The sequence below is a fragment of the Sardina pilchardus genome, chromosome 16 (genome assembly GCF_963854185.1).
Source record: "Sardina pilchardus chromosome 16, fSarPil1.1, whole genome shotgun sequence".
NCBI lineage: Eukaryota > Metazoa > Chordata > Actinopteri > Clupeiformes > Clupeidae > Sardina > Sardina pilchardus.
Genome location: NC_085009.1, coordinates 4,520,480 through 4,543,805, shown reverse-complemented (window position 1 = coordinate 4,543,805; position 23,326 = coordinate 4,520,480). Strand labels below are relative to the sequence as shown.

General features: G+C 40.7%; 4 protein-coding genes across 6 annotated transcripts; 3 read left to right on the top strand and 1 right to left on the bottom strand.

The window, feature by feature from the left end:
• The first annotated feature begins 26 nt into the window (after nucleotides 1–26).
• Nucleotides 27–4,558, top strand: LOC134060504 (uncharacterized). The gene is made up of 13 exons (XM_062517235.1): nucleotides 27–87; nucleotides 179–255; nucleotides 824–922; nucleotides 1,009–1,089; nucleotides 2,069–2,152; nucleotides 2,274–2,354; nucleotides 2,603–2,710; nucleotides 2,797–2,913; nucleotides 3,268–3,345; nucleotides 3,451–3,534; nucleotides 3,849–3,926; nucleotides 4,170–4,250; nucleotides 4,437–4,558. Exons 3-13 carry the CDS (start codon nucleotides 862–864, stop codon nucleotides 4,556–4,558), a joined length of 975 nt encoding a protein of 324 aa, XP_062373219.1. The 5' UTR covers nucleotides 27–87; nucleotides 179–255; nucleotides 824–861.
• A 5,211-nt stretch (nucleotides 4,559–9,769) lies between these two features.
• LOC134059449 (PC-esterase domain-containing protein 1A-like) lies at nucleotides 9,770–17,259 on the top strand. 3 transcript variants are annotated; one of them, XM_062515856.1, is made up of 14 exons: nucleotides 9,770–9,965; nucleotides 10,339–10,418; nucleotides 10,561–10,640; nucleotides 11,020–11,252; nucleotides 11,361–11,511; nucleotides 11,629–11,875; nucleotides 13,757–13,831; nucleotides 13,923–14,000; nucleotides 14,108–14,188; nucleotides 14,818–14,856; nucleotides 15,147–15,182; nucleotides 16,148–16,198; nucleotides 16,730–16,771; nucleotides 17,090–17,259. In XM_062515856.1, the coding sequence occupies exons 2-14, from the start codon at nucleotides 10,340–10,342 to the stop codon at nucleotides 17,146–17,148; spliced, it is 1,251 nt and encodes a 416-aa protein (XP_062371840.1). In that variant the 5' UTR covers nucleotides 9,770–9,965; nucleotide 10,339; the 3' UTR covers nucleotides 17,149–17,259. The 3 variants fall into 3 exon arrangements, with proteins under 3 accessions (XP_062371840.1, XP_062371841.1, XP_062371842.1); XM_062515857.1 differs by lacking the exon at nucleotides 14,818–14,856; XM_062515858.1 differs by lacking the exons at nucleotides 14,818–14,856; nucleotides 15,147–15,182 and having other exon boundaries at nucleotides 9,772–9,965.
• Nucleotides 17,260–17,393: 134 nt separating this feature from the next.
• Nucleotides 17,394–18,419, bottom strand: cskmt (citrate synthase lysine methyltransferase). Its single transcript, XM_062515860.1, has 2 exons — nucleotides 18,281–18,419; nucleotides 17,394–18,083 (listed from the first exon to the last, which is right to left on the bottom strand). The coding sequence occupies exons 1-2, from the start codon at nucleotides 18,357–18,359 to the stop codon at nucleotides 17,404–17,406; spliced, it is 759 nt and encodes a 252-aa protein (XP_062371844.1). The 5' UTR covers nucleotides 18,360–18,419; the 3' UTR covers nucleotides 17,394–17,403.
• Nucleotides 18,391–22,550, top strand: otub1b (OTU deubiquitinase, ubiquitin aldehyde binding 1b). Its single transcript, XM_062515859.1, has 7 exons — nucleotides 18,391–18,548; nucleotides 19,482–19,546; nucleotides 19,715–19,813; nucleotides 20,083–20,201; nucleotides 20,401–20,485; nucleotides 20,836–21,030; nucleotides 21,592–22,550. Exons 1-7 carry the CDS (start codon nucleotides 18,506–18,508, stop codon nucleotides 21,787–21,789), a joined length of 804 nt encoding a protein of 267 aa, XP_062371843.1. The 5' UTR covers nucleotides 18,391–18,505; the 3' UTR covers nucleotides 21,790–22,550.
• Nucleotides 22,551–23,326: the final 776 nt, after the last annotated feature.

The following is a 23,326-nucleotide window of genomic DNA, read 5'->3' as shown; positions in this document are numbered from 1 at the left end:
CTCTTACAGGAATGAATCAAGGCTTTAGTAGGCAGGATACAGCCCCTAATCAGCAATACCAGCAACCAAGGAACACTCAGAATTCAGGTGAAGACAGGGATGCTATGATGCTGCTTGACCACGTGACATGACTTCACATTCGCCCCATCCTAAACAAATACCTTCACTTAGCCACTAGGTGGAGGGTTCAGGAAAGGAGGGCTGACTGCCTCCCACTGCTTGAAATCCCCACGAAGGCTCCATCCTACTACGGAGGTGAATGTGGACCTATGATTTTAAGTACATTTCATTTCTCAAAAACATTTCACCATATGTAGAATATATTTGTTTGTTTGTATGACTCCTGTCATATTGATCAATTAAAACTAAATGCCCAGGTTTTGTACCCAAAAATGCGCCTGAGCTCATGTACGATGTATAAGTCAATGTCAATTTATTTGTATAGCACTTTGAAAAACAACAACAGTTGACCAAAGTGCTGCTCCTGTGAAGTCACTGTTCTGTTGCTTTGAATCAATGGAATGATCGTGCTGGATAATTCAGTGCAATATGCGGAGTGATTACTAGTGGTAAAAACGTTTGAGTGGGGTTAAATCTGTTAAGTCTGTCACTCTTGATGACTCATGGAGGGCCTCTCGTCCAAACCGAAATGAATAAATAGTTCAACCGGATCTAACTGTAATAGCAATTCATTCACAGTAATATAGTTGTACAGTATTCCTGTCCGTACTAAGATGGCCAATCCAATTGATTCGTTTCATTCAAATAATTTTTTTTCATGGTTGCCCATTCCCTCTCATCCAGTGGCGTGTCTGTCTTATAGGTCTGAATCGGCCATTTAGCGAGCCATATCCAGCCGCCATGAAGATGTTCCAGCAAGCAAGAAATGCTCCCAATTCAGCAAACGACCTAAGCATGACAAGTAGATGCTCTGATTCTACCTGACCTTCTCTCCTTCACATCACACCAGGTCACACTCTCCCACCCTAATTAGAAACCTTTTCCCAGTCACTAGGAGATTCCAGGAACAGATGGGAGACCAGTACCTTCCACCTAACTCCCTCTTGAACAATCCACCCTGCAATGGAGGTGAATGATAGAGTGTAATTCTAAGCATATTGATTTCTGGAAAGCGAAGCGTAGCGTTAACTGTACATTGAACGAATATGTTTGGGTGTGTGATGCGATGTAGACATAGGGTTTTTTATCTGTCTGGTTTGTCTCTTGTAATATACAGTATTTATAGTAATTTATTTGTTGCATTTATTTGAATTTGAATTAGAATGCATGTTACTGAAAAGAATATGATGGTCCATAATGAATCACACAGTACCTTGTAATGCTCATGAACATGAATCGTTGCTAGGCTACGTTGGTTCGTTGGCATTAGGGATGCAGAACCTGCTATTTTAAAGGCACATTGTGGAGGATTACATTAGGGATGATCTATAAGCAGACATTAACTGTATTATCCCCATAATTACAGTATGTTTTCATTAGTGTGTCATAGTCTGTAAATACTATTTGTTGCATTTTCGTTTGCTTAGAGTAGCGGTTCCCAAACTTTTTTCCCCTCGTGCCACCTTGTACCTCCTGACTTGGCTCGTGCATCCCCACCATCCGACACATTTAAAAAGTAACACACTCTATTGACGTATTGTTAATATCCGCCCTTTTTTTAAATGAATACACAGCCTACGATAGAGTTCACAAATGATATCCTTAAGTTTATGTGTCCATATCATTATGACCTGATTCAAAATGATGTATTTGTTCATGAAGTCATTACAACAAATGTAAAAAGTTCATTTTCAACACCTCTTCGCCTTTCATAGCCCTTTTCATCTCGCGCACCCCCTTGAAGCAGCTGGCGTAACACAGTTTGAGAATCCCTGGCTTAGAATGAGTGCTGTATATCTACAAAGGGAAAAGATCCACCTCCACAGTCATGTTATGTTTCTACGGGAGCACAGAATAGACAAAACAAGATACTGATGCTACTGGACCTCACCTCCTTCACACCTCACTACTTCACTCTCTCCCACCCTGAACATAAACCTTCTCACAGACACCAGATGGAAACTCCAGGAAAGGAGGGTCTACTTCCACCTGCCGCCTGCCACCCCAACAAAGCCTTCACACTGCTATGGAGGTAGAAGTTGAAGTTGTTTTTGAAGCACATTCATTTCTCGAAAAGGAATAGGGTTATTAGATAGGCCTTCTGTTTACGGTCTGCATTATATCCTGTGATGTGTCTCTGGCTAATACTGTAGGTCTGAATCCGAGCTTTAGCTATTCGGCCATCAATGGGGCGTTCCAGCCGCCAAGGATTCCCCAGAATGTCCAGAATGCAGGTAACCTTGGAGTGACTACACATGGATGCCCTGATGCTGCCTGACCTTAGAGACTCCAGGAAAGGAGGGCTGACTTCTACCCACTTCCATACGGAGAACATGTTTGTTCTCCATCCGACACTGTAGGATGGAAGACAAACATGTTCCTTGTATGAATGATCAGACGTTTGTATGGCATGCCTATTGATTTTATGTAAGGATATTCAAGTTATGAATTTAATTCAAATCAATTTCAACATCTCTTTCAGTGAGGCGTGTCTCTCTTGTGAGTCAGAATCGACCAAATCCAGCCACCAATCACGTGTACCAGCAACCAAGGAATGCCCCAAATGCAGGTAACCTCGGCGTGAGGAGACGTGAGTGCTCTGATGTTTCCTGACCTTATTTCCTTAATATTTCACTGCTTCACTCTCTCCCGCTCTAAACAAAGACCTTCTCACAGTCACTAGTTTTAGACCCCAGAAAAGGAAAGCGGACTGTTACATGGCGTCTACCACCCACCCGAAGGGTCCACGCTGTTATGGAGAGGAAAGTAAACAGGATTTTTTTGCGAAAATAGGTACAATGTTTAAGTATACATAGAATATATTAGAGTGTGTGTTTGCAGACATATGTTCTTGTTTGGTTAGTTGCTTGCTTGATTTGTCCTTTATACATAGGCCACATATTGCCAGTTGTGTTACAGTGTCCTTCACACATGAGCCACATATAGACAGCTGGTGGTTCCCTCGTTGCTCATCAGTTATCACCCCAAATGTTGAGATTGGTGTAACTTTGTTGTAGCCCTGCTAGTCTCTTGCTGTCTGACTGGGACTTTATGTGGTCAATTCAATTTATCCATTTCATTCAAATCAATTTACTCATGCACGGCATTCCTTCTCATCCAGTCACATGTGTCTGTCTTGTACTGTAGGTCTGAATCAGAGTTTTAGCAAACAAGGTCTGGCCACCAGTGTGATGTACCAGCAACCAAGGCACACTCAGGATTCAGGTAACAGCACAAGGACGAAACATGGACGCTGTGATTCTACCTGACCCCATCTCCTTCACATCACCACTTCACTCTCTCCCAGCCTAACTATAAACCTTCACACAGTCACTAGGTGGAGACTCCAGGAGAGGAGGCCTGACTGCTACCCACTGCCTGACAGCCCCTGGAAGGGTCCACGCTACTATGGAGGTGACCGTTTTGGTCTGTCTGTTTGGTTTGATTTTGTAATTAATTTACAGTAGTTGTATTAAAGTGTGTATTTGTATTTAAGTGTGCCTAACACCAAAATGCTCAATGAAAGAATTCCTCTCCATAGTCTGGGATGTTTCTATGTTAAAAGAGAACTGACGAACAAGGGCCTTTTGCGTTTACGTTCCTCTTGGTGGTAATCATATTTCTCCCACACTCTTGAAGTAGGAAATGGATCTCATTCACAACTGGAGGACTATCTGTATTCTTACACAGCATTTCCTCTCACCCAGTGATGTGTCTCTGACTTATAGGTCGGAATCAGAGTCTTCTCAAGCAAGATTTAGCCAGCAATGATGTGTTCCAGCAACCCAGGAATGCCCAGAATGCAGGTAACCTTGGAGTAACCACACATGGGGTGCCTCTCATTTGTCTCTTATCGTTCCTCCTTTCCTTCCTCGGTCCTTGTCCTCACTGATCTAGATGAAGAATGATGGGGTGGCAACAATGGGATAGTCTATCCAGTGTTAGTTATAGATCAGTGGGAACGAGCCTGGAGAACCGAGCATTGAGGATCGAGGAGGGATGTTGAGAGGCACCACTCTCTCCCACCCTAACTATAAACGGTCTCACAGTCACTAGAAACGGCATTCTGGAAAGGAGAGATGACCACCTGCCACCTGCCCCCCCAACAAAGCCTTCATGGGGCTATAGAGGTAAATGTTCAAGTATTTGAAGTACTTTGATTTCCAATGAATAGGATATTTATGTTACATTAAATATTTGTTGTGTATTTGCTGAATTACTATTTTTGACGGCTAAATCAAGATTGCTAAATCAAGTGATCTATCTAATTCAATGTGTGAGGTTTCTTCATTCAGTCAGCCATGTGTCTCTTACAGGGCTGAATCAGCACTTCAGCCAGGATGATCCAGCCACCAGGTGGATCAGAAGGGAGTCAATGAATGGCCAGAATTCAGGTAACCTTGGTGCGATGAGACATAGACGCTCTCTTGCTACTTGACCCCGTCTCCTTCACATCACACAACCTCACACTCTTTCCCTTATCATGGGGCCCCTCTCATTCGTCTTTTTATTTATCCTCCCTTCCTTCCTCCGTCCTCCAGCTCGTTCCCACTGATCTATAAAGAACAATGGATAGACTATCCCATTGTTGCCGCCCCATCATTCTTTATCTAGATCAGTGGGAATGAGGACAGAGGAAGGAAGGGAGGATACATAAAAAGACAAATGAGAGAGGCCCATAGTGTCAGTCATTATGTGCAAGGTTCACTTCCGGGAAAATGATAATGCATTATGGCATAATTATATCAGGCCTAGAGTAATATAAGGCAAGCAATGTAAACTTTAAGTTGCCAAAAAATGAAAATGTCTGATTTAGTGAATAAAGCAAAGTTATTGAAGTGAGGTTTTTTTCTCCCTCCAGGCCCAGGCTTCTCTAATAGCAACCATCAATGCCACCCTCCAAGTAAGCTCTTGTTGATCTTGTTTAAAAGATGTATAGTGCTTAGATTTTCTTAAATGAATATGAATAGCATATTTGTTCAAGTCTGGCTGCTTTTCACTGTCAACCCGATTCACATAACCAACTTCATGTTATGAAGTTATGAAGTCACAGCACTGTTTGTAAATAGATGGAAGAAATTACACAAGGCCTGTAAATCTTAGACTCTACAGTGATTTACTATGATGAGTGTGTACCCCAAAGGCCCCAAACCCACCTCTACACCTGTTTTACATGAAAGTACTGTGAAACCGTTTGCCTCATCAGAATAGGAGGGATGGCTGAAAAACATGTGATCTGGATATCAATTAAGCAGCATCCAAAAAAATTCAACATTTGGAGATTAGTATAGTGTAAGTGACATACGTATTTCATATGAAACTTATCTAATATCTGTTTTGTTTGTGGTGTGCAGATGGCAACTATGTGATGCGGAACAAATACACCTGCCGTACTCACTACAGGCCATACTGACTCTTCTGCCTTCCTTTCCATTAGGCTAATTTTTATAATGACACAGGTTTTAAAATGTTTAGAATGTATATACTTACTGTTGTATTGCTCTATCAAATAAACAATAAAATTACTCAATTGAGATATAAAGAAACCTGTTTCTGGTCTGTTTTTTTTTCTTGATATACAATTGCCAGATGCCAACTTAGTGCAGTGAAAGTGAGACACTTGGGTAAGACACCTCACTCCCCCAAGGATGAAATGGATATGGTGAGGTGGTTTAACACAGGCCTGCTGACATCAAAGCTGACCGGATGGTTGATTAAGGTAGGGGTTAAATTGGGATCTCTGTGTGTGTACCTTTTTATTACAAAAATAATAAAAAGGATCCGTCGATGTGGATTGTCCTCAAGTCACTATTTCTGCAGTTGAATATTCATTTTTAAAATAAAAACTATCCACTGTAGGCTACAGATGAAATTTCAGTGATTTGTCTCTAATTAACCCTGGGTCAGTGTTCTAATATACAGTACTTCTTCCATGCTTGCAATACCACTACTGCAAAATGTTATTGCATTCAAGTAGTAATGAGAGCTCGCTGTTAAAAATCCAGATAAAAAAAAGAAAATATGCTTAAAAAAACCAAACAAACTTGATTTAACCTTTGGATTTTGAAACTATGAACTTTCATAGAATGGACTAACGCCACACTTTGCAACTAGCCTCATTTGAAGGAGTCCTGCTACTTACGGTTAAGTTACGGAAAAGCGGTTGACGTTCTGTTTATGTGGCACCAGATCTTGGAAATTGAAAGTACAGTAGATCACCATCTATCCTAAGATATGAATGGGAAGCACATTTGCCATCACATAGGGCCAGTTGTCTGAGACAGATGTATAGGAATCTTTCTTGATGTAAATGCTCAGTCCAATGTCTTTCTTTTTCTTTTACAGAAGACGCAGGGCTCGCGATGCTTCACTGCAGCTTTCCCCACGGTCCCAATTTGGTTTCTACCCAGTTGAGTCCTGCATACTCAACTCTCTTACATTGAAGTTCATGGAGAGCATGCATCAGTTGTAGGCCTACTCTTGAAACGTTTTCTGACACACAATGTTAACATTGTTTTTTCTCTTTTCAGGCACAGAGAGGCCCTCAGACATATTTGTCTACTGTATAGGGAAAGAGCTCTTCCTACATTATAGGATTAAACCTTTGTTGCTGCCTCAGATTTAGCACAATTGCCATGACCACTTATGCATTTTACTGACCTATAAAATATTCAGTGATTTGAGGTCATTTGAGGTTTGGTTGGAGATAAGCTGAAAGATAACCAAACCTAACAGGTGTTGTATTGAATTCTGAGTGGTTTTACTTAGGGTGGATGACCTATTGGCTGGAAGTAAGTATAGATTTGTGTATATTTCCATTGAATTTAGAGATTGAACTTTACACATTTGCAGACATTGTTTCATGTCTTCATTATCTCATGCAAATCATTTTTGCCTTCAGGTTAGCCACATGACAAACATCCACTAATGCCACCACTGGGGAAGCAGTGGAGATGGGGGCAGTAGCATGGACCCAGCTTTGGCACACATGGTAAGAATTTCAAAGGCATCTAAAATGGGCAAACACCATAAGGAATTTAAGATGTAAATGCAACAGTGTTGATCCGATGCTATGACTTAGTTATCCCTCCATCTAGTGGTTTCAACTGGTAAATATTTGGTGGTGGTCAGTATGTTAGTGTTTGTAAGTCTGTATGTAAGTGTTATATGTAAGTGTAAATGTAATAAAATGTTTGAGTGATAGGAATTGTTTTTGCAGCCACACACTGATCTGATTGGGACCAAGGCTGATGGTGCTGATGGTGCCCATATTTCAGGCAGACCTCACAGCCACCTCCTAATCATCGACAAGTTGAAGTGCAAAACTTGGAGTCAAGGAATTATGGGAGATGTACGACCTTGGAGAAGAAGGGCTAAAGGTTTTATCAAGACTTTTTATACAAAGTTTAAACGTCATACATCATAAACATAAACATCACAACATCTCAAGATGACCACCAGGTGCAATTACTGCAAGGTTAGGTCTTTTAACAATATAATGAATTCAGTTAAATTCATGTGTAATGCCGACTCCCAACGGAAAAGAGGCAGTTTCACATTAAGAATGAAATTACCTTTTTGTTCACAGTCCACACCAGATAAACTCAGTATTTCATTCCTCCAGATCATTGAGAAGAATGAGAAAGAAGACATCAAAGTGAGGATTGGATAATTCACTATATTTATTTCACATCTTAAATAAATATGTCCACCATTTGCCTGCTCATTTTCTTTTTAAGTGATTATAATGATGTATTCTTTGTTTGTCTTTGTAGACATTAGTGTACAAGCTTATGCATCTGCTATTATCTTGTGATGTAAATGTTTGATGGTTTAAACAAGGGATCAGAAACGGTTCAAAGAACAATAACACTTGTTTAGAGTGAAAACATATTTTCAATATTTTCAGTTTTAGGTAACCAGTTAATAATGGAATTCATCGTTCTGATAAACCTTTGTCTGAAAATTATTCAAAAGTTGGAAAGACACCTGCCCACAGTGTTCCCCTTATAGAATGAATCTAAATCTAGATAGAATCTAATATGACCTACTTGCCTACTTTCAAATCTTGCCCCATGCCTGAATTCAAGCGCTGTGTTTGTAACAGGACTAGATATCTAATGTGCTAAGTTGCAGGAGTAGGAGATGGGAAGTGCTTTACAAGAAGTTACAGTAGTAGGGAGCAGATTTAGGATCTGTGCTTTATTTTTCTTCATGGAAACACGGTCTTGTGTTCTCATGTATACTGGTACAATCACCACCTCCGATCTTGACTACCTGTTGATCAACATTACAAAAACCAGATTTATCGCATAGCACTCAGTCTTATACTCTGCGAAAAATAAATCACATTTGTCAATTTGTCTCCATCTCCTATCCGTCCTATATCCCCTATATGTGCTATATGAAACACTGACACAGTATATTGCCAGAAGTATTTGCTCACATGCTCACATACTGCATGACCTTAAGTCACATCCCATTCTTAATCCACCGACTGACCGACGTCGCCATTCTTTTAATATGACGTTGTCCACCCTTTACAGCTATAACAGCTTCTACTCTTCTGGGAAGGCTTTTCTACAAGGTTTAGGAGTGGGTTTGTGGGAATTTTTGACCATTCTTTCAGAATCACATTTGTGAGGTCACACGCATCCTCAAACTGTTGCCACAAAGTTGGGAGCATGGAATTGTCCATCCCACCATCAACGTGTTAGATGCATGCACAAAGTATTAGTGGTTCCATAGCAGATGTTAATACTATGGCACACAACATATTCAAAGCTGTCCTTTAGCATTGATGTTGCAAGAAGTGCATATCTACTTTCCATGCTGCAGGTATGACACAATGATGCTGAAATTACATGAATACTTCATAAACATCACTTGATCAATTTCATTGAAATTACTTGATCAATTTGGGTCACAACATGAATCAGTTTCATAAACCTAGACATGTAGTCTAAGAATGTGCAATCAATGTACATCTGCATTTTCATTGTTCTACTTTTTTTCAGTGTACATTCTATCTGTCAGCTATCAACAGCCAACTGTTACTGAGTGTATGTGTGTGTGTGTGCGTGTGCGTGCTTGTTTGTCTATCTGATCCTATTACCCTTTCTTTTCTTCACACTTCATAGGCTATGGAGGCTTCAGCTTGTGTAAAAGTCTATTAAATGAGATCTCTGCACTTTGTGCACTGAATGGCTACAAGAACTGGCAGAGCAGGCTAGGCCTTACACTCAAGCACACATGCATTGATAGTATTGATATCGAAGTATTTTTAGGCAGACAATGTTGAGCATTTTGGGCACAATTTCTTGCTAGCAATATAGCTATAGAAATCAATCATCAGCTTAAAAATGTAAACCCCCTTACTAAAATCTCAAGGGCGATAGCCCCTGAAAAATGCAACTCCAGGCCTAGAGACGGCTGGCCCATGACAAGGTGTCACTGCCAACCGAACTAATTTTTTTTTAAATATATATATATAATTTAAAATGTATAATTATTTATTGAATATGTCATCGTGATGTCGCGTGTAAGTGGACTAATTAAGTTAAGTTCTAAGTATGGAGTTATTAAATAAACTCAGGCAACCATTAGCAAAGAAACCACGCCTTCTATAAAACGTGTCCATCTTCTCCTGTCCAGACCTAATTTTTAAACTGAGACTATGGAAGAATGCTTTAGATTGACGATTGCAGTAGGCTTATTGGACTAGTGTATTTTATTATTATTTTTAGAATTACTATTTTATTTACAGATTTGGATTTGCTGCTGAGATAAAGCTTGTCTTCAACACCAAACGTTGGCCATTTGCGGTGGGTGGGTTATAATACAAGGTAGGTCGTTGCTAGCCAGCTAAATACCGTTGACGTTAATATTCACAATGCAATTAAATATAAAGCCGTCCTCCTAACGCTTATCTTATCCGGCTAAATTCGGAAGAGACATATTTCACACATTTGACTGGAATTTAGCATTGGTTAGATAACTGTGTACTCACACATGTGCTTGCGCACGGAATGTTTCAAATGTCAAGTTTGAGAGCTAACATTAGCTACATTTTCTGTGAGGGACAACAATGATGATGTATAGCTGCTAATGCTATTTTTATTTGACATACTGCCGGCGTCAATGTTGTATTTTGTCTTTATAAAGTGTTGTCTGAACTGGTTTGAGATTAAGGTTTTTTTATTTTGTTTTTTTGGTGAGCATGAAGACGGCGCACGTGTCCCATCAACAGGCCAGCCAGCTTCTGCACAACAAATTTGTTGTTGTTCTGGGGGACTCAAGTGAGTAGTAGCAATGCTGATACCAGTTAATTTGCCCAGGTTTGTCGCTAAGGCACACTTGAAATACACTCATACCTCACTGATGAAGTCAACACCCCCCCTCCCCCTCTCCCTCTCCCTCCCCCTCTTTTTTCTTTTCTAGTTCATCGTGGGGTTTACAAAGATCTTGTGCTGCTGTTGCAGAAAGACAATTACCTGGCTGCATCTCAATTGAAGACCAAGGTAGATCCTGGGTCACGGAGGGTTCATCAACTGTGGTCAGGACCGGGCACACTGGCATATTTTAACAAAAGGAAATAAATCAGTAGACAAACAGGAGCTTTCTAAAGGCTCTGGCCAAACTCACTTAATGGTCTGTGCTGTCAGAAAGATGGTTCAGATGAACCTTCATCTGGAAGATAAGATGAGCAAACTTAGGGATTCTATGCGCTTTCAAGCCCATACCATTTTTTGCACTTTTAGCAATCATTTCCTCACAACAGCTAGCTGCCCATTCCGTGACACGGTAAAAACAAAAACAGTCTCAGCTCATAATTTCTCAGTCATGACAGAAATTTAGTTCAGCGACCCCATGTTGACCTCTGTCTCTATGTATTCCCAGGGGGAGGAGCAATTTGAGAATGACGAGCTCCTTGAGGGTGGCCGAAAAGGCCAGATGTCAAATGGAACTCAGTACAAGGAGGTCAGAGAGTTCACGTCGGACCACCACCGTGTTCGCTTTTATTTCGTGACTCGCATATATTCTAAGTATATGCAGAGCATTTTGGAGGAATTTGAAAAGGGTCCCAAACCGGACTTGGTGATTATGAACTCCTGCGTGTGGGACGTGTCAAGGTATTTATCAGCTTTCAGTATGCCGTCATTAAGTTTCTCTTCTCACATAAAACGTACATATTTTATGTGTGATGCACAGACTTACATGGTTTGTTTGTTCACTCTCAGATATGGGCGACAGTGGGAACCAGATTACATGCAAAATCTGACCTTGCTTTTTGGAAAGATGAGAGCCATCCTCCCAGAAGAGGCTTTGATAATCTGGAACCTCACCATGCCTCTGGGAAAGAATATCATTGGTGGCTTTTTGGTGCCAGAGGTGCATCATTTCAAATTTAGATATTTATGTATTACAATATATAATATAATTTAGGCTACAGAAACTAAAACATTGAAAGATAAGCAGCTGTTTAGCAGTGTGTCTCCTTACCAATAGGTTGCAGAATTTGGCCCAAATTTGCGTTTTGACATCATCGAGGCCAACTACTGCAGCGCCACGCTGGCCAGTGTGTACGGCCTGGACGTGCTGGACCTGCACTTCCAGTTCCGCTTCAGCCTGCAGCACCGGATGAGGGACGGGGTGCACTGGAACGCTGTGGCCCATCGCCGAATGACCAGCTTGATGCTGGCGCATATCGCCAATGCCTGGGGCGTCGAGCTGCCACCATCACAGCCTCCAACAGGTACACTTGCCACTCAGATTCGCACCAGGGAGCGCAGGACAGCTATTAAGTCAGAATAATGAATATTAGTTTTCTTGGTGTGGACTTGGTCTTAATGTGGGTAGGGGATTATTAGTGTTTCATACTGTGTGTTTGGTTGTCAAATGATTACTGAATCATTAGAATTGAATTTCCCCTTGGGGATCAATAAAGTATCTATCTATCTATCTATCTATCTATCTATCTATCTATCTATCTATCTATCTATCTATCTATCATTAAAAACTATTCCACCATGTAGTGAGAGTGAGAGTCCAGCAGAGATGTATAGTAACGAAGTAGAACTACTTAAGTACTCTACTTAAGTACTGAAATGCAGTATCTGTACTTTACTGGAGTATTATTTTTTTCTCCTACTTCTACTTTTACTTCACTACATATTTTTGATGAGTATAGTACTTTTACTCCGATACATTTTTTATGTGCTCCATCGTTACTCGTTACTGGTGTGTCGGTCACGAACAAATCCGTTCCGGATTGCTCACAAAGTCCTAGTCACACTGATGCGTGTCACTTGTTGACAGCACGATCTTAGCTTTCCAATGGGAGTAAATAGTTGCTGTAATTAAGGGTTCGCGAGAAAATCAAGGTGAAGTTAGGCTACATGAGAAGCATTCATTTGTACGATAAGTCATTCTCGAGTAATCCCGTTTTTAAATTGCAACATTTCTTCTTGGTCTTCAGTCTGTGTAGCACCCCACAATAACTAGCCTACTACTTGAATATTGTGTTCTTCCACTTGTTTAGTTTTAGAACATTTATTTAAACTACATAGGTTACATAGAAAACAGAAGCATCACCTCCACATATTCCTATGCATTATGCCTATTCTAGACTAGCCGGATAACCTACCACGACTGAGGCCTAATTACTCTCATGTTCTTTTAAAGTGACAGGCACTCAATTAGACAATTGACATTAAAGATAAATGTAAGTCAATATGACAATCGTGTAAAATGTGAGTCAAAATAAAAAATCAATATCAAATACTCAACATACTATGTATTTTAACTAATTGTGCAGATCATAAATAGGCCTAATGTAAACTTCATATGAATTTCAAAATGTTTGAAATACAAACATATGATATGAAGCCACCTTTATACTGAGTGTGGGGAAGTATGCCTTGTAATGTCTGGTCTCCACTGGTGTGGTGGGGCTCCCATATCAAATCAGTATCAACATTCTTAGTATGTTAAAACAATTGTGACACTATAGTCTTATCATGTATTTTTCATGCTATGGCTACTGACTGATGCATTAGATAGATAGATAGATAGATGGCTACAGATGATCAATGATTCTGTATACCTATTATTGTATTAAAAGTGAGTTGTATCGGTCATAACACCCCTACAAATGACATTGGGAAACCCATACAGTTATATTTATTCACCTTGTTTAACTACTACCACATGTTTATAGCCTAGTCTAGGGCCTAGGCTATGGCCCCCGTGTGTCTGCCAAGGGGCCTGCACTGAATGATTGTGCTGATACCTTTTGCACTCATCTCGTTCGCAAATCAGCTAATTACACAATACTTCTACTTTTACTTCCAGTACTTGAGTAGTATTTTAAAAAATAAACTACTTGCAATACTTAAGTACAAAACATGTTTAATACTTTAGTACTTCCACTTAAGTACGTTTTTTAAAGAGCACTTCTACTTCTACTCAAGTCACTTTTTTGATAGAGCACTTGTACTTCTACTCAAGTCTGGATCTCTAGTACTTTATACATCACTGGAGTCCAGATGTTGATTCAGTTTAATATAATTCAAATCAACCCATTGATGTAGGGCATTCCCTCTCATCCTGTAAGATATGTGTCTCTCTGTTATAGGTCTTGATCAGAGCTTTAGCGAGCAAGTTCCAGCCAAGGAGGTTCAGCAGCAACCATGGAAAGCCCAGAACTCAGGTAACCACAGTGTGCGGAGATCCCACTGGATGTTGTCGTGCAACCTGACTAGTGTTTCATTCTTACTCCCTAAACATAAACTTTCTCACAGGCTATAGGTGCAGACCAAAGGAATGGAGATACAACAACTACCCAGTGCCAGCCACCCCCTGGATGACCTCAAACTCAGGTAGCCACAGTGTGCGGAGACCCCACTGGATATTGTCGTGCAACCTGACTATTGTCTCCTTTGCGCCATGTTTCATTCTTACTCCCTAAACATAAACTTTCTCACAGGCTACAGGTGCAGACAAAAGGAATGGAGATACGACTACCCAGTGCCAGCCACCCCCTGGATGACCTCAAACTTCTACGGAGGTTAATATTGAAGTATACTTTTAAGCATATTCATTTCCTGAAAACAAATATCTCAACAAATTTAGACAGTATTCATATGTTTTGTCTGTTTGATGATGATGTGTAATATTGTTTGACACTTGACCATAACACCATGGCTTTTCCAAATGATGCTAGACCCCTGGACGGAACCCTTTCATGTCCAAGATTTGCAGTGGTTATCCATCCTCCACTTTTCTTGTGTTTTGTGTCATTTAGTTTCGAGTTCTTTCTCCCGCTGTCACAGTTAGCATTTAAGGTGGCAACCACCATCTAGAAATGGTGACTGACAGGTTTTCACATCTGGAGGCCAATTAGATGCCTTATTGCAGATGGCCACAAATTGTCATCCATATGGATTAGCTAATTTTAACAGTTTGTAAACTGCCAGCACATCCATCAATCACAGACAACATACTTTTCTATTCACTAATAACTTGCACCCAGTAGTGACCATTGAAATGAATTAGTGGTACTTCCTCCACCTACACCTTTCAGAATGATGTGTCAGAAAACATGTTGGTCAATACATTTTACAGCTAAACATTTTCATGTAAAAATGTGTACGTAACTCTGACTTCAAAGTTAGATGCTCTTTTCAAATGTTCCAGGAAACCGTGACCAATGGCCGGCACCTTCTCATGTTCGAGGTTTGCAGTGCTGATCTATTCCTTCAATTAATGCAGTGTTGTCATTCAGTCAGTCTCTCTCTCCTCTCACTAGCCTCAACAGTTGGGAGCAAGAGATCCACTGTGTTGCACTATGAGCCAATTGCTTGTCACTTGAGCTTTGTGACTGGTTTTGTGTTTTATAGAAGGGTTTGAATAGAGAGCGAGAGAGAGATGAATGCAACAAAACAAAGGTGTCCACTAAGCATATTATGGAAACTTTCAATTAATGCTGGCATTAAGTTGCGTCATTACACTTTCCAATTTTTCAGAGTACGATGACCAATGGATGGAATCTCCTCATATTCGTATGTTCAGAGACTTGTGTCATTTGGTGAATTTGTCTGTCACACTAAGGCAGGGTTTACATTGGAAATGGTGATAAGCCGCAGTGGTAGTGCGTAACACAATGCTCCGACCATAATAATTCAAAGGAGCCGTCTACGCTCATGTTAGTCTATGAAAGTTGAATTGTTTGATGCTAGCCTAACACTGCCGCTCCGATAGTTCTGCTGCCTAACCGCTTGCCAATGTGACCCCTGCCTAATGGGAAGCCGGAGTTCCATGGTGTTACATTATGAACTTGTCAGTTGAACACTAGGGCTGTACTTTTAGGCAGAAATTGAGTTTTCTTTGTGGAGTGCTACAGTGTAATATTGTAAACCTGCAGCCTGCCACCACAACAGTTAACCTTAAAGGAACACTTCACCGTTTTTTTCATATTAAACTACGTTATTATGTTAATTAAGACTAGTTGATGCATACCTGGCACGTTTCAATGCGTGCACTCACTGGTTCTGGCGTGCGGCGCAACTTTGATAGCACTTAGCTTGCCCAATGCATTCATTAGGATCCAAACAGAGATGAAGTTAGAAGTGACCAAACACCTCCATGTTTTCCCTATTAAAATACAGTAACACGAGTAGTCACACGACCAAGTATGGTGGGACAAAATAAAATGTGGTGCATTTCTAAGCAGGTAAAAGGGATAACTATAGCGTGTGGTGGAATAATATTGGGAGCACTTAGACTCTGCGCAGTAATATCCTCACTCCAAAGTGAAACTGAAAGTGCAAGAGTTGGGATAGTACTGCGCCACACAATATAGTCATCGAGTGCACGGTAGTCTAACCCAGAACTTTCCTGCATTGTTGGCCCATTATTTACAACCTGTGGAGCTATGCCCATTATTTACAACCTGTGGAGCTATGCCCATTATTTACAACCTGTGGAGCTATGCCCATCTTATAAGAGCATTGTTTTTTTTCCTCAGGTCAAGACTTCGCCAGAGACTACGTTCCACCTCAGGCTGCGCCGTCTTACGGTAAGGCCCGAACCATTAGCTGTATGCATCCTTTGTTCGGTTGTCTCTTCCAAATTCTCATTCTGAGAATACTGTGGTCACTAATCTTTGTAGGTTCCAAACCACACCCAAACGCTCAATATCAACAGATCAACTTTAAAATCCTGTTGATGACATTCCCTTCATAACCCCTGCCCTCCAAATGTCACAGAACTTTAAACCCTCCTGTTTGCTACGTTCATTTACAGCTGAATTATTGTCTGTACAAAACACCAGGCTCACCACAATGGAATTTGTTTACTTATTATTATCATATCGTGTTTACTCTGTAAAGAGACCTTGGGTGCTTTGAAAGGCGCTATGTAATACATACAGTAAAATGTACTATTGTTATTAGTAATATTGCTATTATTATAATTTATTATTATTAATAATAATATAAATAATAAACATTTGTTACACCTCATCATATAAAATGGTAACTGATATGATAAAGTTTAGCACTATCCTTAGTGCACCATGCATCATGGGATTGTTTTTCTCCCCCTTCAGATCCAGGCTTCTTTATTGGTTACCCACAACAGGACTCCAATGGTAAGTGAAACACCAAAGGCATATTACTATTTAGTTTATCTTCAATCATTAAATATGCAGAATTCAGATGCTGTTGAAGACACATTTCTCCAAGTCCAGACAACCCATTGTGAACTTGATTTACATACTGTAATTGACCAACTTTGTAGTGGTCTAGGTCAAAATTTGATCTACTGTAGAATCGCATTCTCCCTTAACACATATTTAGTTACTATTATTTATCCGTAGTTACATACGTTTAAAAGTGTTATGAAATGCAGAAATGATACTAGGCATATGAATTTGATCTAATATCTGTTATGTTTATTGTGTGTCCAGATTACCATTATGTGATGCGGAAGAAGCACTCCAGGAATGCACATTACAGGCCATACTGAGAGCAGCCTTTTAGATTTTAGATTGGAACAATTTTAGGATTTTTATGTTTTTATTTATCATATTGGTTGGCTCACATTGTATTCTTAATAAAATTAGACTTGTTTGTTTAATGATGTCTGGTGTGTGCATTTACATGGGCATTGAGGAGAGTGTGGTGTGAGTGATGACTTTATCAACACTAAGTATCGAATAACTTGAAGACAGTCCAGTCTGATCTGTGAAATAATGTACAGGGTTCAATTTGAGAGTACACTTCATTGCTGTGTTGTTCGAGGAGTTATTTCATAACAATAGTAGCACACTCCTCGTAGCTCGCCAACCTCCTGGACCCCTACATTAGCAGCCACCTCCCCAGTGCCAAGTGTCTCTTTCTCCAGCCACAAGACCCTGGCATCTGGGTCTTCATCTGAAAGCTGGATTAGACTTCCGGTGCTGCGTAGAACACTCAGGCACTGCCTCAGGATCTGCCCAGCCTTGACCTGTCCATCCCGCGACCTAAGCAGAGCATCTGTGGTGCCTTTATCCATAATCAAGTCCAAACTTTGTGGCCTGAAGTGTTCCTTGAGCCGAGTGCAGTCCAGTTCTAAGAAAGCTAAGCTGGATAGTGGACTTTGAGGCTTAACAGTGGTCTTCTTGCTATGTTCCTGCATGAGCTTTACGGCAACTGGGGATATGTCCACACAGGTGACAATGACCGGCCATGGTGCATGCTTATAAATGGAAGGTCCCAAAGCAGAAGTCCCACAGCCCATGTCCAGTACGTGCACTGAGGCGTCTGAATCTGTTGGAGGCTTCAGCAGAGGCAGGATGATGTCTTGCACAGCGTCAAATTTGAAGAACCACTCAAAGTTCTTGAATTCTTTTGTGTGCTCATTGGTTTCAGAGTAAAATCGGTCCCATGTTGCCTTTTTGTCCATGTTCTCAATCAATTCAGCTGTTTGGAGTCAGACAGAATAATTTGTCAAACATAATTTCACTGTGCTAAGAGACAATGAGCAGAAATCAACCAACATGCCATTCACCAGACCTTAAAGGCCTCTATATAGGTTAGTTTCCAGGCCGATTAAATGTAGCCTATGTTGACTGCAATGTGTAATTGTGGTGTAGCAAGAAAGATCATATTGCACAAACTTGTTAAACTTGTTTGGTGCCACCGCCTTGCCACCTCGATCACCATTTGGCATCTTCTCGGATGTACTCTGTGCAACATTATCTTGTCACACCAGTCCAAAATCTCGAGATGTCTTTTATATAAATGTCACAGTGTCCACTAACCAAAACATGAGGGAGCTGCACAATACGACCCGGAAGTAAAGTAAGGATTGAAGAGGGAGGGGGAACAACAGTATATCTAAGATGGCGGATGAACAGCAGGAAACATCACAGGGAGAGATGGAGGGTGAGTTAAATAACAGTTTTTTTTCTAGAACGATTACATTGTCAGTTATTGCTAGTCTGGCGTCCACGTCCGTACACATTATTTAAAGTACCGTAACGCCATTTTTACGAAAATAACTCATTTAGAAGATATTACATTTTTGCACAGCCTCTTGGTGCAACATGAGAAGGAGGAAAGAAAGAAATGGGGGAGGCCAGCGCTTGTAAGTCACACAAAGAGGAGTAAACTAACAGACGATGGATTTTTCACTTCATACGTTTATTCAGAACAATGATTCGTCCTTGAAATGTAGTCTTGGCATGGTTTGCCTGATGTTTTGTCGCTGAAATGATTCTGTAATGGCTGTCCGACGCCTGAAACGAAACTGGATAGTTAGCCAGCTAGCTAGCAAAGCTGCTAGAATAGCCAGCTAATCAATTCCAGCCGACCTACAAAATTGGAACAACCCGGGTTTGCTACCTTATTTAACACACTGGCTGGAAACAACACGACACTGGTGTGTTTACATGGAGGAGGATGCTGTTTCTGAAGACGACACGAGAAGGCAGCGGCATTGCTGCATTTTACGCTTAATGCACTCGTTCATCTCTCACGATGAGGTGGTAATTGTGTTAAATGACAGGTCCTATTATCGTGTTGAAACAAGTCATCTGTGAGTGCCAATGATTGATAAGTTACGCCAAGACTATAGAAAATAGAAGAGTCGGGCTACTGAAGTATGTTGCCCATGCCTAGATGAGTAACGTTACTCACTGTAAACAACATCAAACTTCTAAATACTAGGCATATTTTTAAAGACCGGACAGTAAAGGGAGTCTACCATTAAGAGCGTATTGGTTTTGAAACGAATGTGGTCAAATCAGTGAAAGTATGTTCAACAAAATACATTTTCAACCAATAAAATGTAAAAATCCTCCTCTTCTTGGTGTTCAGCTGGAGTAAACTGCCTCGCCTACGACGAGGCCATAATGGCACAACAAGATCGGATTCAGCAAGAGGTGAGTGGATCTTATTGTAAAGGTAACATTAACCCATTTTCTAAAGGAATGGGTTAAATATATGTCCATGTATTATTCATCAGTTGTACCATTGTTGACCTAAGTTTTGTTCAACTTCAAAGCAGTATGAGCACTCATTCTCTGTGCTGTCTTGTTTTGTTTTTGAAGATAGCAACTACGACTCCTTTAGTGTCAGACAGACAGGACTTGTCCATTCTGCAGAGGGAGTATGCGCAAGATGACGGCATCTACCAGCTGAAGATTAAGGTACTGTGCAAACACTTTGAATTGTAATGTATTTTGTTAATTTTAACATTAACTTTGAATAGTGCCTCAAGGCATTTACAGAGCATGCACCTAAAGAACAAAGACAAGGAGAAATTGCTTTTTGTATTTAGCTTTTGCTATGAAGTAAAGTTTCAGTGAAGGCTGTTTTCTTTTAAAGAAAATAGATCCTGCATGTAATCACATGACTAAAAAAGGTTAAGGAAAGCAAATAATTTAAATTCATTCGCATCTTTGCTATTTACTTTCAGGACTTGCACAAAAAATACTCGTACATCCGAAAGACACGACCTGATGGAAACTGTTTCTACAGAGCATTTGGCTTCTCACATCTGGAATCTCTTCTGGATGACAGCAAAGAGCTTCAGAGGTGAGCGAGGGAACAGTATAGTTTATTTGAAAGGTGTGGGATGGGCAGAATTGATTGCCCCAAACAGTATTTATTCAGTAAATGTATATTTTGGAAATTACATATTTATCTGTATATGATGGTGCCATTGCAACCATTGCAACTCATTCTGTGTAATCTTTCATTACTACTACTCTCACGGACTTGTTTTACCTTGCAGGTTCAAAGCCGTGGCAGCCAAGAGTAAACTGGATCTAGTGAACCAGGGCTTTACCGAGTTCACTATTGAAGACTTCCACAACACTGTGAGTAGTGGCACCTTTGCGTGTCATATCATATCTCGATGAAGGTGTTGTGCTCTATTGAAAATGTCCAACATCCTTAAAGGAGAATTCTGGTGATTTTTCACAAAGATCTGTTTCTCGAGGTCACCGAGTATTGTCGATATGAAACATTTTTTTCATGCCCCCAGAATGTAGCACTATAGCTGCATGGCAGCTTTAGCAACTCGAGCTAGGTACAACCGATTGTTTTTGTACTGACAGTTCTCGGAAAACAGATCTATGTGAAAAATCTTGCGTTTTTTGCGTTTTTCTTATGTCTAGTTCATGAAACATGTGTTTAGTATGATGCTAATTTTCCTTCTTTACTGTAGTTTATGGACCTCATTGAACTCTGCGAAAAACAGCCTGCGCTCGAGGAACTGCTGAACTCCTTCAACGACCAGAGTGTTTCGGACTACGTGGTGGTCTACCTGCGGCTGCTCACCTCTGGCTACCTGCAGCGAGAGCACGGGTTCTTCCAGCACTTTATTGAGGGAGGGCGCACCGTCAAAGAGTTTTGCCAGCAGGTAGGCTTCAGCATGCACAAACCCAGTCCCACACATGGGTGTGACAACCACAGTCAGGAACTTATGGCTGTAGTGAGGGAGTTTCTGAAAACAAAAGATACAAGTGAAGTATGACATACATAATTAAGTCCAAAGAAAATGAAGTACTTACACTGCATGTGATAGGCTGGCTGGAGTAACAGTGGATGGGGATGGAGTTCAATTTCATTTCCCTGTCCAGAGTTTACTTGACTTGCAGATTTGGCATATTGTAGCATCAACACTTGTAGATGATACATTTTACCTGAATGTATGATCAGAGGGTTTCATTTAGTATACCTCTTGGCAGATGGCAAAAACAAAAAAAAGATCAATGTTTTGTTTAAATATTATTTGTCTTTGTTCTGTCCAATGTTAGAGATAGCTTACTGTAAATGTTAGTGTTAATGCCAAGTGTGATTTTGCCTGTCTTGTAGATTTCTAAAACTACTGGCTATCTCTGATAGTCAAGTGATTCTTATACCCTATAATGCCATCCTTTTCCTTATGCGTTGTTTCTGTTTCGATCCTGTCTTATCTCAGGAGGTTGAGCCTATGTCCAAAGAGAGCGATCACATCCACATCATCGCCTTGGCTCAGGCTCTCAACGTCTCTATTCTGGTGGAGTACATGGACCGGGGCGAGGGGGGAACAGTCAACCACCATGTCTTCCCTGAAGGTGGCGAGCCCCGCATCTTCCTCCTCTATCGACCGGGCCACTACGACATACTCTACAAGTAATACCAGCCTACTCTCCAATCCTCTCTTCTCCTCTTCCCTCCCCCTTCCCCCTCAATCTCCTCTCTCTCTGAGCCTAGATTCTCATGTATCCCTGTAGCACCTTGGGATGGTCATAATAACGTGCTTTGGTTGAGTCACATCTCGAAAGCATCCATCTGGAGGTATGACCAACTAAGCAAGTTAAAGACAACCCCAGGTTTCACCCGGATGTTTGAGACTCCAGACTCCGATATGTTTGCATCATCCCACACCTAAGGAAGGCAGGCTGGATTAGGGTGAATAGGGGGGTGGGGGGTGGGGGTGTTTGGAAACTCACCACAACAGCAGCAGACATGTTGATTCATGCAGTGTGTTGGTGTGCAAGGGGGGGGGGGGGGGGTCCGGGCCTCACCTGGGGGCCAGCTGCGACTCGAGTCCGCTATCTGGGTTTGTGGTATGGTATTCGAGAAGGACACAAAACAAACCAACAAGCAGAAAAATAAATTTGCTTTTCACTTCAGTTTATTACCCTGTTCTCATCCCCCACACGCACATACAAAATGATCAACTGAAATGAATAAAAATTTGAAAATGGATTTAAAAAAATCTACCAATGAACATAGGATACAAATGAAAACCTTAGCAGTGACTCCAGGCCTTTAGAGAGTTGTACAGTTTTTTTTTCTTTTGTGGTTGTAAATGTTATCAACTTGCTTTTGTTAGGTTTTTTTTCCTTTGTTACACTGCGTTTCATGAGTTTTATTAAAGGGATCTTCACCTTATCACATGGAAAATTGTGTAATTCTTGTCTCCATCTTTACCTTGAACAAGTTTGGTTGCAAATGAAGTTGAAAGTATGGTCCTTGTGCAAATCCATCCATTTTTTCATCAGATTCAGATAAATTCCTAGCAGGCTGTTCAGTCCACTCAAGAAGCAATGGACTGCCATTCCATTCAACATTTTTGGACCAGGTGCAGTTAGTCATTGATAACTAGCTACATTTATATGGACAGTTTTGTTTTTAAAACTTAATTGAATTGATAAACTATTGATAGAAAAATCTGTGCCGTACATGGGGTAAGTCCTATTCCTCTCAGGTGTTCTCAAGGGCTTTAAAAACATTGATGGAAATAACTTTCTGCCTACCTTTCCTTGAGGAGAGACAGCAGGCAAATCAAATGGCCGTATACGTCGTTCAATCGAATCACCTCTCCACAGTATCTGATTGTTTGGGTGTTGTTTGATGTATGTTTGCTCATAGCACTTAACTGGGAACAGTTCCTCCCTCATTTAGGTTGGCTTGATGGAAAAACAATGTAGTTCCAGTTATGGGATGGTAACCTTGTGGCGCCAACAAATTGTACATTGCATTAAATGGCACAGCTATCAGACAATGACCCGGGAACATTGTGGTTAATATAAGAAAAACACATTTTCCTTCAACTGGTTCTGACTTCTTTACTATCTAGTGAACTTGTCCACCTTTCCACCAGTTTTGATCAAAATCAAGGATGTTATCAATATAGTGTGCTACATGCATTAAACTGGTTCACCAGG

What these genes read in the sequence shown, in the direction of transcription:
- LOC134059449 (XM_062515856.1), top strand. Translation starts at nt 10,340, where the DNA reads ATGAAGACGGCGCACGTGTCCCATCAACAGGCCAGCCAGCTTCTGCAC. An exon ending in TGCGTGTGGGACGTGTCAAG is followed by an intron (nt 11,253 to 11,360) that starts GTATTTATCAGC and finishes GTTCACTCTCAG; the next exon opens with ATATGGGCGACAGTGGGAAC. An exon ending in GATGGAATCTCCTCATATTC is followed by an intron (nt 15,183 to 16,147) that starts GTATGTTCAGAG and finishes TTTTTTCCTCAG; the next exon opens with GTCAAGACTTCGCCAGAGAC.
- LOC134060504 (XM_062517235.1), top strand. Translation starts at nt 862, where the DNA reads ATGAAGATGTTCCAGCAAGCAAGAAATGCTCCCAATTCAGCAAACGAC. An exon ending in CCAGAATGTCCAGAATGCAG is followed by an intron (nt 2,355 to 2,602) that starts GTAACCTTGGAG and finishes CATCTCTTTCAG; the next exon opens with TGAGGCGTGTCTCTCTTGTG. An exon ending in GGGTCCACGCTACTATGGAG is followed by an intron (nt 3,535 to 3,848) that starts GTGACCGTTTTG and finishes TCTGACTTATAG; the next exon opens with GTCGGAATCAGAGTCTTCTC.
- cskmt (XM_062515860.1), bottom strand. Translation starts at nt 18,359, where the DNA reads ATGTTGCACAGAGTACATCCGAGAAGATGCCAAATGGTGATCGAGGTG. An exon ending in GCACCAAACAAGTTTAACAA is followed by an intron (nt 18,084 to 18,280) that starts GTTTGTGCAATA and finishes GACTCCAAACAG; the next exon opens with CTGAATTGATTGAGAACATG.
- otub1b (XM_062515859.1), top strand. Translation starts at nt 18,506, where the DNA reads ATGGCGGATGAACAGCAGGAAACATCACAGGGAGAGATGGAGG. An exon ending in AAGATCGGATTCAGCAAGAG is followed by an intron (nt 19,547 to 19,714) that starts GTGAGTGGATCT and finishes TTGTTTTTGAAG; the next exon opens with ATAGCAACTACGACTCCTTT. An exon ending in GACAGCAAAGAGCTTCAGAG is followed by an intron (nt 20,202 to 20,400) that starts GTGAGCGAGGGA and finishes TTTACCTTGCAG; the next exon opens with GTTCAAAGCCGTGGCAGCCA.